Raw genomic sequence first — 14643 nt, 5'->3', positions numbered from 1 at the left:
TAGCCCATTGTAGTACAACATGTAGTAATGACAACCTTTTCATTGTTACACTCAGTAACAGACCCAAAAATCGAGATTCGTGTTTGCAAGAATGAAATCATTTTCTTTTTTCTTGGGATGATTTACCTAAATAATTATTAAGAAATGTATCAAGTATATGTAATTCATGTGTGTTTGTGTAGGAGTTCTCAAGGAGTTGGGAATCCCCCTTTCCTCCCGTAATTCTTAAAAAAAAAGATAAAAAAATCACGGCGAGATTGCGTCTGGATAATAGAGAGATCCGGATAAAGGGAGGCCGGATAATAGAGGTTCAACTGTACATGATATTCTGCCAGCTTTGTTGACACAAGTATGGTGGGTACCGATGCTTGTCCTGGCAAACTACTCAAATCAAGTTCTGAAATTAGCAGGATGAATTATTTGCATATAATACACTGTGGACTAGCACAGACAATCTATGATGGCAGGTTCCAATTACCCTAACTTACCATGGGGGCACCTGAAAAAATACCAACCAGCATAGTAACAGTTCAAATCCATACAAGCTTATTGGCCATCACAAAACCACTGACATACTCTTACAACTGAGAAAGTTAATTTCAGTGCAGACAGTTGTACCCATTGGATGTGACATTCTCAGCTGATATCAGTCAAATCAAATTGCAATAACACTCCTGTTGGAACACCTGAACAACGGGTGCAGATAGAGTATGTACAAATACGCAATTTACAATACTGAATTTTCGACTAGAAAATTGCCCCTTTTGTTTCTGAGCTTTCACCTGCATTTTGATTTTCCTTCCTCTTCCTTATTCATCAGCACAGACATTTTGTGGTAATCGCCTCTTGCTGCCTTCTTTGATGATGGCTCAATGCAGGTTTCAGCAAATTCCAGTTTACTGCAGTTTCTTTTCTCTTTAGAAAAAGGGATGCTTCTCCTCTCTAGTTGATAAGCAAAATAGAGTCTTTCTTGGAATCCGATCTCGTGGGCTCCTCTCTTCTTCATCAACTCATCCACTGCTGGTAGCGCTTCTTGTTCTGGGAGAGCTGCTTGATGGCAGCCTTGCCGTAGCCGCCACGTCCTCCATCATAGTCGGTGCGATACTCGTCACGAACCTTGGTTAGGGAAGCAAAAATCAAGCGTGAGAATAATCAGTGCCAATTTGTCAGTTTGTCCATAGGTGATGTCATCAATTTATCTTTGGCTGATCAACGCATCTGTTGATTACAAGTATCAGTACAGACACTGACATATTTATATTATCTTTATGAGCAAGAGGTAGGAAAATGATTCCCAATGGTGCAAGGATCACTAGATGCAGCCGTCAAACTACAGATTGTGCTTGAAAGTAAATTGAAGATGCTGCTACACACAGATTTGACTGAAAATTATGATCTGCGGACATGAATTTTTTTTTCTTCTTCTTTTATGGGCAAACTTGGTGAGTTCCTTTACATGCAAGAAAAGCAGTCAAAATGCAAGTGTGATTTCCTGAAAAATGAGCACTACTCTCTCCTTTACATAAAATATCACAAGAAGATAATTTCTGAAGTTATAGTAATTCTCAGGACTCAGTTCATAACACATCAGAGCATTATCTTGTGTAATACCTAAAGGCCACCGCACACTACACGATCAGACTGGTCTTAAAGTCTTCAGCCAAGCTGGGTCTTAAGACCAGTCGTACGACCGGACACCGCACACTATACGACCGAACCTTACGATTAGGGTTACGACTGTAAAGCGCGCGCAGTGCGCACTGCATGCGCTTGCATTTTACTGCATTGTGAATGACTAAAAGCCTACGACCGGTTGTAGAAATTCAACATGTCAAATCTCTATGACTGACGCTAAGACCCAGTCGTACGACTAGAAAATGGCAAGACTGTGACGTCACACTTCTAGTCTTAAGGTCTTAAGACCGGTGAGTCGGGGCAAAATCGTGTAGTGTGCGGCCGGCTTAAATTAAACACGATTTCCTCGGCACGTCTGTATTTCAACAATTTCACAACATATTTCTTATGTAAATATGGAAGGTGTGTTGTGCTGTGCATGGTATTGACACGATAGTTAGAGAACATACAACTTACGTACAGATAACACTTTTGGGTTATGAATTTTTATTTCCTTCTTGTTATCTTTTAACAAACACATTTATAATGGAATTTTGTTATAACTGTGTTTGTTATAAAATAACAGGGCTGCACTGTATAACCTCAGTAAAATTGGTTGATGTGCAATCTTCACTTGACTTGTTTCTCATCTCACCTGCCCTCCACTTTTGCCTCTGCCATATTGGCGACCTTCTGAGAAGCCCACATCCCAGTCTGTACGGATGATCCGGTCGTCCAGGCGGGTGCCGCTGACGTACCTCATGGCATTGCTGGCATCTTCACGATGGTAATACCTTGCAAGTCAGGGGGTCAAGGATTATGAATGAAGTTGTCTATGTAAGCACTACCGCACCGCTTACCCACGACACCTCCAAATTTATAATAATACTAATAACAATTGCATAAGAAGCTTTTATACAGGTGTTTCTAAGTGCACTGGTGCTATTTATACAAGAAAATTAGAAAACACTTTAACATATGGACAATGCAAGACCAAAATAACAATAAAGACAAAAGAAAATATCATGTGATAGAGAGATACAACAATAGTATAATAACTGACTGTGTACACCTCCAGAGAAAAATAGACAATTTACTCCATTCTATTGTCACAAATCAGTCTCATTTCTTTAATTCAAATAATTGAGAAATATTTGAGGAAGAAATTTAGGAAAGACTGTTTCACATTTTGTTATTTTTTTTTTAAAACAAACATTTCACCAATGACATGCACGAGATATGTTTGCTTGCCTGTAATTCTTGGTCATAATCAAGGAGTGTATGGGTTTAGAGCTAACACATAAAATATGGGATGCATGAAATTCTACTCTGTGGTAATCTATTTCTTTTGTTGTTGATGGATTCATTAAGCTGCCAAAATACAATAAAAATGAATGATAACTCTGTGTTAGATAAAAAAGAGAGAAGGGGCTAAAACATTAGATTCTTTGAAAAAGTGCCGACCGCTACATAGTGAATGATAGAAAACACATCTGGATGACACTGGACGAGCAAGGATACTCCACAAAACAAAACCCACAGGGCGTCCGCTTGATCTTGTCGAGCCCCATGACGACTCGTTTGAGGTCACCGCACTTTGCAAAGACCTCGTAGATCTGTTCCTCGGTGGTGAAGAATGACAGATTTCCTATGTACAGGGTGGCGCTTTTCTTCAGGCGCTTTTCTTGCTCCTGCATAGAACCCTGTGTTTGAAGTATAAAGGACATGTTGGATAGTTGACTTTCTAAAATTACGAGAAAAAGAAATACATATACAAAGGACAAATGTGCATCATGAAAATGGCAAATATTACTTCCATGCACAAGACGTAATTCTCCTCAGACTAGTAGTAGTAGTAGTAAATTAAAAACAAAAGGATGATTAATTTACTGGTAGATAATCCTAAATATTTTTTTTTTTAAAGTTCAACCTCCTCAATTCAAATTCTCCTGTGGCTATACTGTAACTAACTGTTATAGTCTAACGTTAGAATCTATACACAGCCCTGGTGTAAATACTTATTTCTGGCATCAGCCCGACCAGCCGCCGTGCGAAGCACAGCATCAGACAAGCGGGGCCTGGCCATCACATCAGGGAACCACAACACAACTACAAAACTTATAAAAATTTATATGTTACTTATAAAAATTTATGCGTTACTCATGTAAAGTGCATGCTTATATTACAAAAGGTACATAAGTCCATATAGAGCCCTCCTGATACGTCCATCCATGGAACAAAAAAATGACACTTTCTAACGCAATCCCTGACCGTTGGGGTTCATTGTTGCAGAATTCAAAATGGCGCGTTGATCTCTCTGCAAATTATGCACGCATATGCGTGACCATAAGTGTAATGATTTCTTGCATGCATGCGCTGCTTGAGTGTAGCAGCATGGTTGATGTGACCTTTAAAAGTGCATTCAGATCGTGTGAACTCCCAAATATCAGATGTACCGTTCGCAAACTCTGCATATAATCTTCGTTTTTGGTAAGTTGTGAATAGTGTGTGTCGATATAGATAACATAGCTATGAAGTCTCATTTATTAAGTAAATGAAGATTGTCTTTAATGAGTTTGAGGTGACAAAACATGATCAAATGATGATGTCAAGTATCAAAACTCAACGCCATCGTAAAATTTGCTTTGTGTTTGCTCTGTGTTGTGAGCCGCTCAGGTACAGCCCTTTCGCGATTTATACAGCGACTGGGCTGTGTATAGTTATTCTGGCATACATACAATGTACTCCATTCTGAGACTGAGCATGCCGAGTGATACAATGCCATCAAAACCAAAACAACAACGGCCTGTATAATATACAACCTGTATAGATAAATGAAACATTAATCCTGAATTTTTCTGATAAGTGAAAGATTGTTGATACCTTATGATACCAGCTGTCAATTATTCAACATGTAAAGTGATAAAACTGCAATGTGGAATTGTTAAATCTACAATTTTGATAGTAATTTTACAAACATAAAGTTACTTTAAGTTTAGGCCTACAGCTAAATTTACCGTGGCTGTAACTGTATAGATCATATGCATGAAACGTTAATCCTGGACTTTTCCAGTAAGTTAAAGATTGCTGATAGCTACCCATTATTCAACAAGGAAAGTGATGAAAGTTGCAATGTAACAAACATTTGAAACAACATTACCTGATTACTAACGTTACAGGCACAGCTGCAATGTTCTTAAAGAAGAAATTTGGGGGACATGATTACTAGCGGGTGGGACCACAGTTTTCAGAGAAAATACAATGACGGAGACACGGGGTTGGCTCTCACTCCATACAGGTCCAACACGAAGGGATACAAAACTCCTCAAATTATACAAAATATAAGAGACAAAATCAAACACACTTACCCTAAAATGTTGGTCTCTGTATGAGCTGAGCTCAGCCATACGATCCGTTTTGTTCGCCATTTTTCTTGGTCTTCGGCACATGCACACTGTGTAGGCACCATAGAGCTGTGTAGAGCTCTATAGCTATGGTGCACGCACGGTACGGTACGCGTATCCCTTTTATCCGGAGAGAGACGGATACGAATACATAACAGAGCTAGCGCTTTGGTATGCACGCACGGCGGCGCCGCGGCGTCCCGTCGTACTTACCAGGTCTAGTGGAAGACAGGGAGGTGGAACCTCTCTTCCACCTCCCTGCCAACTCCCTGGTCGTACCAAAAAGCGTTCGGGCAACAAAAGTGTTCTACTTTTTAGCGATTACTAAAGAGTACGTTGTACTACTTTCTTCTTCTTCTTCTTCTTCTTCTTCTTCTTCTTCTTCTTCTTCTTCTTCTTCTTCGTTCTTCTTCTGTACTCCTCTTCTTCCTCTGATTCTTCTTTGCTTTCTTTCTTTCTTTTTTTTTTTCGTTACTGGAACGCGTCAAGGAAGAAATACTGGTGCGGGTGAATGAATGAATGAATTAATTCATTCATTCATTTATTAATAATTTTATTTATTATTATTTTAATTATTCATTTATTTACTTATTTTATTGAATTGATTTTATTTCTTAAATGGCTCCTCATGGGGGCATGAAAGGAAATTACAAGCATACACTATAAATATTATAAATGACAATAGTTGACATAATAATCATGAAAATAGTTACAGAGAATGAAAATGATTAATGAATTACGGTTTCAGGTTATGATACATAATGAAGTACAGTGTACCTTCTCCAAGGAGTGAAGACATAATATGAGAGATCGTTGTGGTAAAATCGCTAGAGAAGAAACACAATAACAATAATAATAGTGATAATAATAATAATAGTAATAATAATAATAATAACAATAATAATAATAATAATGATAATAATAATAACAATAATAATAATAATAATAATAATAATAATAATAATAATAATAATAATAATAATAATAATGATAATAATAATAATAATAATAATAATAATAATAATAATAATAATAATAATAATAATGATAATAATAATAATAATGGCTACTTGTATAGCTCACAGCCTCACAGGTCCACTTTTCAGTGCACATGGCGCCTCAAAAATGAAAAGATAGATATAATATACATGTAGGCCTCCTATGTAACAGAGGCCTTCTCTTGTTACTGTTGGGGTTTTTTTCTCTGTGCGTTGCATGTTCATTTAGCTATCCTTTTTTAATCAAAGTGAAAATCAGGGTCTTTAAGATGACTGAAAGAGAAATCACCAAAGTGACACACTTTTATATCTTATTGTTATCAAAAAATTCCGCGAATTATTTGCTGCAAGAACAAGCTGTAGAATGGACAGGAGAGCCTGTGGAAAGTATTGGCCAGCTATCATAACCACCAAAGGTAATCGAAATGATGCAAATTTTGTACGAATATACAACTTTGCTGTCAGGGAGAGGGTTCTTAAAGGTTAAGACGTGAGTTAAGCAACTTATGGTGACGTCATATCCGTTTTAATTTTTCTCATTGTGCAGTGGACTGGTATACTTATTATACAGAAGGAAGTAATACCATGATCTGGCGTAATACATGTGAACATTAGAAGATTAGAGATTTGCTGCTGATACATGCTCTTTTCTCATCAAACATTCAACATTACGCAGTCCAAAGTATCGAACTAAATAAATTTGCAGCGAAAAACTGGGCTCAAGATTGATTAAAAAAAAAAGAAACAGACAGAGGCACTGAGAATATAGTAAATATATAGCATCAGAGGATGGGCAGTTATTAAACGAAGTAGATTAGTTCACCTATCTAGGCGCCAAAATAAGCAAACAAGATGGAGTGGAGGATGATAAAAGCGAAGACTGAAAGAGCAAGGATGTCTTTCATCGAGCTCAAGAACATTTGGAATTCTGCAAAATTTGCTCTAAGAACCAATAAAGCTATCTATAATCAGATCACATGTGTCGGTCCTTTTATATGGATGCGAGACATGGAAAATTAATGAAAGTGATAACATGATGATGATCATAATTTCGGTCCAGGGGATATGAGGTGAATCTAAAGGAAACCAAAACCCACAGAAAAAAAAAAAATTAATGTGGATTGAGTGAAAGCAGCAACATTAGTAGAATACGTCATTGGGGAAAGTTTGAGGGAAATCGGACAATTAATAGATGCAAAAGTTATGAAAATTTAAAGTTTTGGTGGTGGAACCGCTGGATGAGGAGACTACCTGAGTTTATGCCATCATGCCATAAAAGCATTTCCTCAAGCTTTCACTGATGCGTTCTACGAACTGCTTTCACTCAATCCGCATCTCAGGGTTTTGGTTTCCTTTAAAGTCAGATGGCCATATGTCATATAAGGATGACATATTTAAGAAAACCGATACGACACGGATCAGTGACGTCAGGAGATGGAAATAGATTGGCCACGTGCTGAGAATGAATGACAACAATCGCTACATGGTGACAGCACCCACATGCATCGCTGATGCATGGTACCAGAATTTAAGTAGAAGAAAAGTAGGAATCCTTCAGAAAAGAAAACATGAAGACGAATGATAGGGGAGGAAACGGAGTTTGGGGTGGAAATCAAGGAGCGCAGACAAGCCAATTGCCAAAAACAGCTAGATGCACTGGCGATTTGATTATATTCATGTTTTCTTCTCGAGCTGCTTTCGAATCTGTGCATTAAAATGAACGTATTTGTAGGAAAGTTGAGCTACAATAGGCATGCAAGCTGCTCAAACGATGACAGTTTTCAGTGGGAAAAATAGTTAAATGATGACAAATCGTACCAATCATGCTAATGATGAAGACTATAGTCTTTGTGGTATTCATGTCTATTTTTCAGGGTCATTGTAAGTACACACTCACATAATATTATCTTGTAAAGTTCAATTTTGTACAGACAGACAGAGGGTTCAAATTTGACCAAAATCTGGAACTTAACTTTAATATTAATCATGGATTTAACGAAACTGATTATATGCTCTCATATTCAAATCACCTCCAACTAAATTGTACACTATTCAGCTATTCCTCATATCAATGACAGTGTAATATCATGTATAGTTTTAAAATTATTGAGGATCAAAAGCGGGAAATGTTTTTTAGTAACATCTATATAGTACAAATAATTTAATACTACAAAATGTCCCTTTGTCTTGTAGTTGGTTTGTTTTCGTCATTGTTTTTCTTCATAACCAGTATGTGTATATTTTTTTCTTGATTTATTTGTTAACAATGAAGGAAGTGATTTTCGTACAAGTGAAATGAATCTCATTTGAACAATTCAAGGTTCTCAATAAAATTACCGACAATCGCTTACAAGGTTTTCTAAGAGAAATCAAACTTTGGGAAAAGGCAGTGATTCCTATCAGACTGCCAAAAAATCCCTTAACAAAACTATGGTATCCTATATGAATGCTTGAATTCATTCCAAAATCTTGATTGGTATTTGCCACACAAGTGTGATAGCACTCGTCCATTTCTTTTAGTTCATTATGCACGTGGGTTTACACCAAGTTTTGAAGGTGCTAGCCTCTCTAATGACCACGTGGCGCGTCCATTATCACCTATCGTTTATGGTATATACTATTTCTGAGTATTTTGTGGAGGAAAACATTCTATTAAAAACATTATTTTCTTTTTCACATGATCTAAAGTATTGTTTCTAATAATTGTATTATTAAATCCAACCGATTTGCAGGTGTATGGACCGACAGATGCACCGTGATTATTGTTTGATGAAAGGTGTCTGTATGAATATTACATTGTTCCTTTCGTTATCTCTCTAATTCGTTCTCTCCTCCCCCACCCCATCCTCCTCCTCCCTCTCTTTCTCCGCTATACCTGCCTTACCATGATTATACCCACCTATTACCCAATGCGTTTCCTTTTCTGTCTCTGTTTGTTTGTTTGTTTGTTTGTTTGTTTGTTCATTTCCATATAAGAAGATGGCTGCAGTTGATAGCCCATATTCAGCTACGCTAAGCTAGCCTTCCATGGGGTCCAGTTGGATGTGAGGTGGGACCAAGCCATACCACCGGGTTAAACACCCTGCTCTTTGCGATGAATGAATGAAGCGGGATCTTTTACGTGCATCAGTTGTGATTCTCTCATACACGGGACCTCCATTTTATGTCTTATTCGAGGGACAGAGTGTTTTGCCTCTTGGTAGAGGGGACGGTATGATTACACACAACATTGCTAGTCCAGACTCGGGTTCGAACCCGGGTCCTTGGGATCGTGCCTGAGGCAGACGCGCTACCGACTGAGCCAACTCACCGCCCTATCTATCTGTCTTTCTGTCTGTTTTTCTGTCTATGTATCACCATATCGGTATTATACTTGCCTAGCCCATTATGCAGAATGGGTGTGCTCGTATAGTATGAGTGTTCCGGCGTATTTGCCTAGGTGTAATGCATAAATTAACTCAAACAAAATAATGACAGTAATAATTGTCTGATGTCTGCGGTATTTATGTTGGAACTATTAGCTGGATCGGTGCTCCATTACCTATGCTCTAGTGGTATCTTATATACAATGAAATGAGAGAGAGAGAGAGAGAGAGGGAAAAAAAGAGATAGATGAAATCTTGCCGCCCTCTCTGGTATGTGGCCCCCTGGTTGCCCACCTGTATCTATATTGTGAACCCATTGATGGTAGCCATGACACGGAAGACTGGTTGATTAAATCGGGTCAGTACTGGTGATTTTATATAGGTGGGCCTCTTTTAAAAGAGATCACGACAATACTTTTGCTGCTGTTGTTGCCGTTTCGTGATTTTAATGCATTTCTGACTACGGAGCTTTAAGTTCACTAGTTGTCCATTTGTGAACAATTATGATGTTAAGTGGATCGATAGTGGCGCCTACAAGTCATCTTGTCATTATAAATAGATGTATGTTAATGGGATCGCGCGTAAACAGTGATTGTTCTGCAGGTTCAAACCAGTGTCCTATTTATTGTTAATAATGAAATAATATGCCCATTTATATGTTTAGATTACGTGAATAGATGGTTATATTCATGATGCTATATTTCACCTATGCCGTTCAGCAGATACACATTTATTATTCTAATGAGACCATGGTCGTAGAAACCACACATTATAACAATGTATAATGAGCAAGGGTCCCATTGAGCCTATCAGCTGCCTATATGGAATAGACACGCTAGAGGTGATTCAATACCTCATACACTTCACAATTTATTTGAATTTAACCAGTTCCAATAAAGAAATCATAAAAGTTCTCAGTTTTGCACATGATCCACACCAGTCCCCTATGGGGCAGTTATATAGTTCCTCATTCCGACAGGGAAGTTTTGTTATGACAGAAATTCGTTAATCCGAAAACGAAAGAACGGTCGTAATTCCGAAGGTTCCTTTAGTGTGAATACGCACCGTCTGTTCGTTTCTGATTAAGGAAACTTATTTCATTTTCGGATGAACAAACCTTCGGAATAACGATGTTCGGATTTACGAACCCCTCCTTTTTCATTTTCTGATTAACGAACATCTTGGTGTCAGGAATTTGCGTGTTTCGGAATATGAACCTTCGGAATAACGAACATCACCCAGGCAGGGAGTTAACTCACGAAGATGAATCCACGTGTATCAGGACATCAAGAACTCTTTCAAGACACACATCCACGTCAGGTGTAACGATCGTAAACGTGCAGACAACAAGATACATTGATTCATCTCAGAGCACGGATACATGTATAACATATTTATGTATAAGAACTGTATGGACTCATACAGAGACCACAGAGATCGCAATTTAATCAACAATGATGATAAGAAACCAGGCCCCGTAACCTGGGGTTTATCTAAAATATTACTTATGTAAAAACAAACAAACAAACATATATTTAAGTATAAGCGGGGTATACTATCATGGAGCCGTATATATATATATATATATATATGTATATAATATATATACATATATACATACATATATATATATGTATATTTTAAAGTCATAATTAATCAAATGTTTATCTTTTTTTCCTTTTGAGTTTGATGTATTTGTATCAGCCATGGAGAAAAGCCTTTGACCTCCTTCGTGTCTAAACTAAATCGTTCTCACCTATTATCTATGCCAAGTTCAGCATCATCCTTCTTGAATTTGTGTTGGTGAAGATGTAAACCACGGCCTCCTTCAGGATGATCCCTTTCGGGTTATGAATGTGAAGGATTTCATGAAACATTAGTCGAGTGCGATCGTGGCCGTATTTCACCATTATACCTATATTTTCGTATTTACGTTCAATATTTGGGAAAATGAGAGGAGGGCTAATCCCCATCCACTCGAGGGAGATTCAAATTTTTAGAATTGAAATTCAACGGTCTAGTGCATTCTTTCGTTACATCATCTATACACTATCTATACTGACATTATCTATATAATCAGGTTGCAAGAAAAAGCACCGAAATAAACACAATAATTCTGACATTGTGGCGTGACTTCCGTGTTCATACCGATCGACTCGTTTGACAATGTACGGTAATTCTGTAAAGGCAGCAACATGTATACAATATGCAAGGGAATATCTACCTCCCCATCCCCCTCCCACACAGAGGGTGCTTTTTCAGTTTAAAATGCCAACGACCTCGTGCAGTAATGTTGGTGGAATATTTTGACAATTATAAATAAACAAATTAAGACTATATCTTTGTTATACTGCTTCAGTTGCAAGAAGAAGAGCCGAATAAACCAAATTCTGTGATTTTGCGGAATCTTCTCATTTTAATACATATGAAGGGGTCGGTGCAATATAGTGCTAACCCACACAGTAGTCATTTTGAGATAATCGCTGTTGAATGTTTGGAAAGTCCATACATTGTACATTAACAAAACATGAATGCATGCATTTTTACCATCTTATTGGTTGAATTCAAATATGATATTTTCACGGAGGTTAGAGTTAAGGATAAGGATTATGGAAATGCATGTAACTCAATTTTGACAAAAGTGTGGGTTAGCACTATATTGCACCAACCCCTTCATATCTCCCCCAACAAGAGGGAGATTTTGCATCATTAGAACTGAAGTTCAACAATCCGGTGCATATACTTTTGAATGGAATATTTTAGAAGTTTTCAGTAACAGAACTGTGAGAATATTGATATTGTAGGAAATTGTGAATGACTAGATCGTTGTATATCTGTCACGTCTTATGTCTTTATATACGATATTGTGTGTCTTCACTGTGTAGGCCTATACTAACTGTGAAGGTGGACAGCGCTCACCGGCCAACCAATGATGAGATAAACGGTTGTGAATGATGGTACAGATATTGCGATAATGCAATATATACTAATATTCTAACAATTTATTCTAACACCTCGATAGCAACAATATATTGACAGATGCTCAACATGGTTTCAGGAAAAGAAGATCCTGTGTCACCCAAGTACTCATGAGTACCCATGATCTGCTGAAAGGCATCGATAGAGGTGAACAGCATGATGCCATCTTGCTAGATAAAGCCTTTGATAAGGTATACCGCATCGTCGCCTGCTTTGTAAACTGCAGTATTATGGAATTCATAATCAAACACTAAACTGGATTGGAGACTTCCTCAGGGATAGATCACAACAGGTTGTTCTTGAGGGCTCCACATCAGAAACAGCTAAAGTAACATCTCTGGTGTTCCGCAGGGCAGTGTCATAGGACCCATTATTCCTCGCACTTAGTTAGTTTTTATGGAGTAATTGCACAGCACACTGCACATCACTCTAAAGTACGACGATACACCTAATTGGTGAACTGTACTGGAAAGGAAGAAGAAGAAGAAGAAAGAGAAAGACAAAAATAGCAAACAGAAGAAAATAAAAGAAAATAAAACTGTTGTGTGATTATTTCATTTGCTGATCAAATTATCTGAAAATCTAAAATCCTAGTCTAAAGAAACAGGGATTTGAAGACCCTTCCTCCCAGCTGCGTACAAGCATGGTCGATTCATCGATACTGGCCTAAAAATATTTCGCTCTGCCATTCACTCAAAGTCAAAACTATATATAAATTAACGTCGACGAGGTAGTAGTTTTGGGGAGGGGTGTATCAAGGTTATTTGCATGAATTTTTTTATTTTATTTCATTAATTAAGAAAAATTACTCTTCGCTCTCATTTGTAGCTTTGGGAAGACGTCTTCACCTTTATCATTATTACTGTTATTATTCTAACTTTTTTTTTGGGGGGGGGGGGAGGCGGTTGACACTTTTCTTCAGCGAGGGGATTCTTTCGAACTCTTTGAACACCACTCTTTTGTTACGGGCCTGAATACTAATGCTAATACTAATACATTGTATTAATTCTATTACTACTACTAATAATAATAATGATAATACTAATACCAATGCTAATACGAATACTACGCCCTTTTACTACTACTACTACTACTACTACTACTACTACTAATACTACTACTAATACTGTAATACTAATACCAATACCAATACCAATACCAATACCAATACCAATACCAATACCAACATCAACACCAATATCAATACCAAGACTAATACCAATTCCAATACCAATACCAATACCAATACTAATACTAATACTATTACTAACACTAATACTAATACTAATACCAATACCAATACTAATACTAATAGTAATACTAATGCCAATACTAATACTAATACTTATACTAATACTAATACTAATACTAATACTAATACTAATACTAATACTAATACTAATACTAATACTAATACTAATACTAATACTAATACTAATACTAATACTAATACTAATACTAATACTAATACTAATACTAATTCTAATACTAATACCAGTGGCGGATCCAGATGGGGTGCAACCGACGCATGCACCCCCTTATTTTTCGTTTAAAACAAAAGAAATAAAAAGAAAAAAATCAAATGAAACCCGGAAGTGGCACCAGAAATATAATGATGCTAATACTAAATATTAATACTCTTATATCAATGCTAATAGTACAAGTATTACTAATACTAATATCATATAACAATACTAATAAGAATATAAAGAATGATAATAACAAAATAATGATGATGATGATGATGATGATAAAGTAATAACAACATCAACTTTTAGAAGCCACATGGCGCTAAAGAAAAGTTGTTCTCTGTTTTGGGCTTCATCGAAACAACAGAAAAGGAAGCGGGACAAAATCAGTCCCTCGTTCTTTTAGGAGGCCTGTGAACTAAATTTCTGGTGGCCCCATTTTCTGGAGGCACATTGCTGGTTACAAAGAGGATGCTACGCATTTAACACGCCTTCACTGAACCACAGGTGTACACAGTCCCAAACACACATTACACTATCGCTATTTTGCATGTGGAAAGATAGTTCACCCCGGCTCAGCGACCCCTTTGAGATGCAAATTGGTGTGTGGTTTCAATGAGCTTCCTCATCCGTACACGATTGCCGCTGCTTTCGTGGAGAGCCCTGCTGAAGTGAAAGACGATGCAACAGAGCAAAGCTGAAGAAAATTTGAAGTGAAATGCCTATGCCACAAGGTGTGTATAGGTGTGTGTGTGTGTGTGTGTGTCGATTTTGTATGCGTGCGTTCGGTGTGTGTACTGGTGTGTGAGTACGT

General features: G+C 37.3%; 1 protein-coding gene across 1 annotated transcript; it reads right to left on the bottom strand.

Annotated features, from left to right (window-relative positions):
• Window positions 1–321: 321 nt before the first annotated feature.
• Window positions 322–5074, bottom strand: LOC140244524 (nuclear cap-binding protein subunit 2-like). The gene is made up of 4 exons (XM_072324151.1): window positions 4983–5074; window positions 3136–3317; window positions 2270–2408; window positions 322–1116 (listed from the first exon to the last, which is right to left on the bottom strand). Exons 1-4 carry the CDS (start codon window positions 5061–5063, stop codon window positions 1006–1008), a joined length of 513 nt encoding a protein of 170 aa, XP_072180252.1. The 5' UTR covers window positions 5064–5074; the 3' UTR covers window positions 322–1005.
• Window positions 5075–14643: the final 9569 nt, after the last annotated feature.

Source organism: Diadema setosum, chromosome 21 (assembly GCF_964275005.1).
Source record: "Diadema setosum chromosome 21, eeDiaSeto1, whole genome shotgun sequence".
Taxonomy (NCBI): Eukaryota; Metazoa; Echinodermata; class Echinoidea; order Diadematoida; family Diadematidae; genus Diadema; species Diadema setosum.
Note: the sequence above shows the minus strand (reverse complement) of the source record. Positions and strands in the feature narration are given on the sequence as shown.

Bases quoted from the DNA above. Each gene is read 5' to 3' on its own strand.
- LOC140244524 (XM_072324151.1), bottom strand. From the start codon at position 5,063: ATGTGCCGAAGACCAAGAAAAATGGCGAACAAAACGGATCGTATGGCT. The intron at 2,409-3,135 runs GTATCCTTGCTC...CTGACTTGCAAG, and splicing joins TGTGGGTTTTGTTTTGTGGA to GTATTACCATCGTGAAGATG. The intron at 1,117-2,269 runs GTGAGATGAGAA...TCCCTAACCAAG, and splicing joins GAGGCAAAAGTGGAGGGCAG to GTTCGTGACGAGTATCGCAC.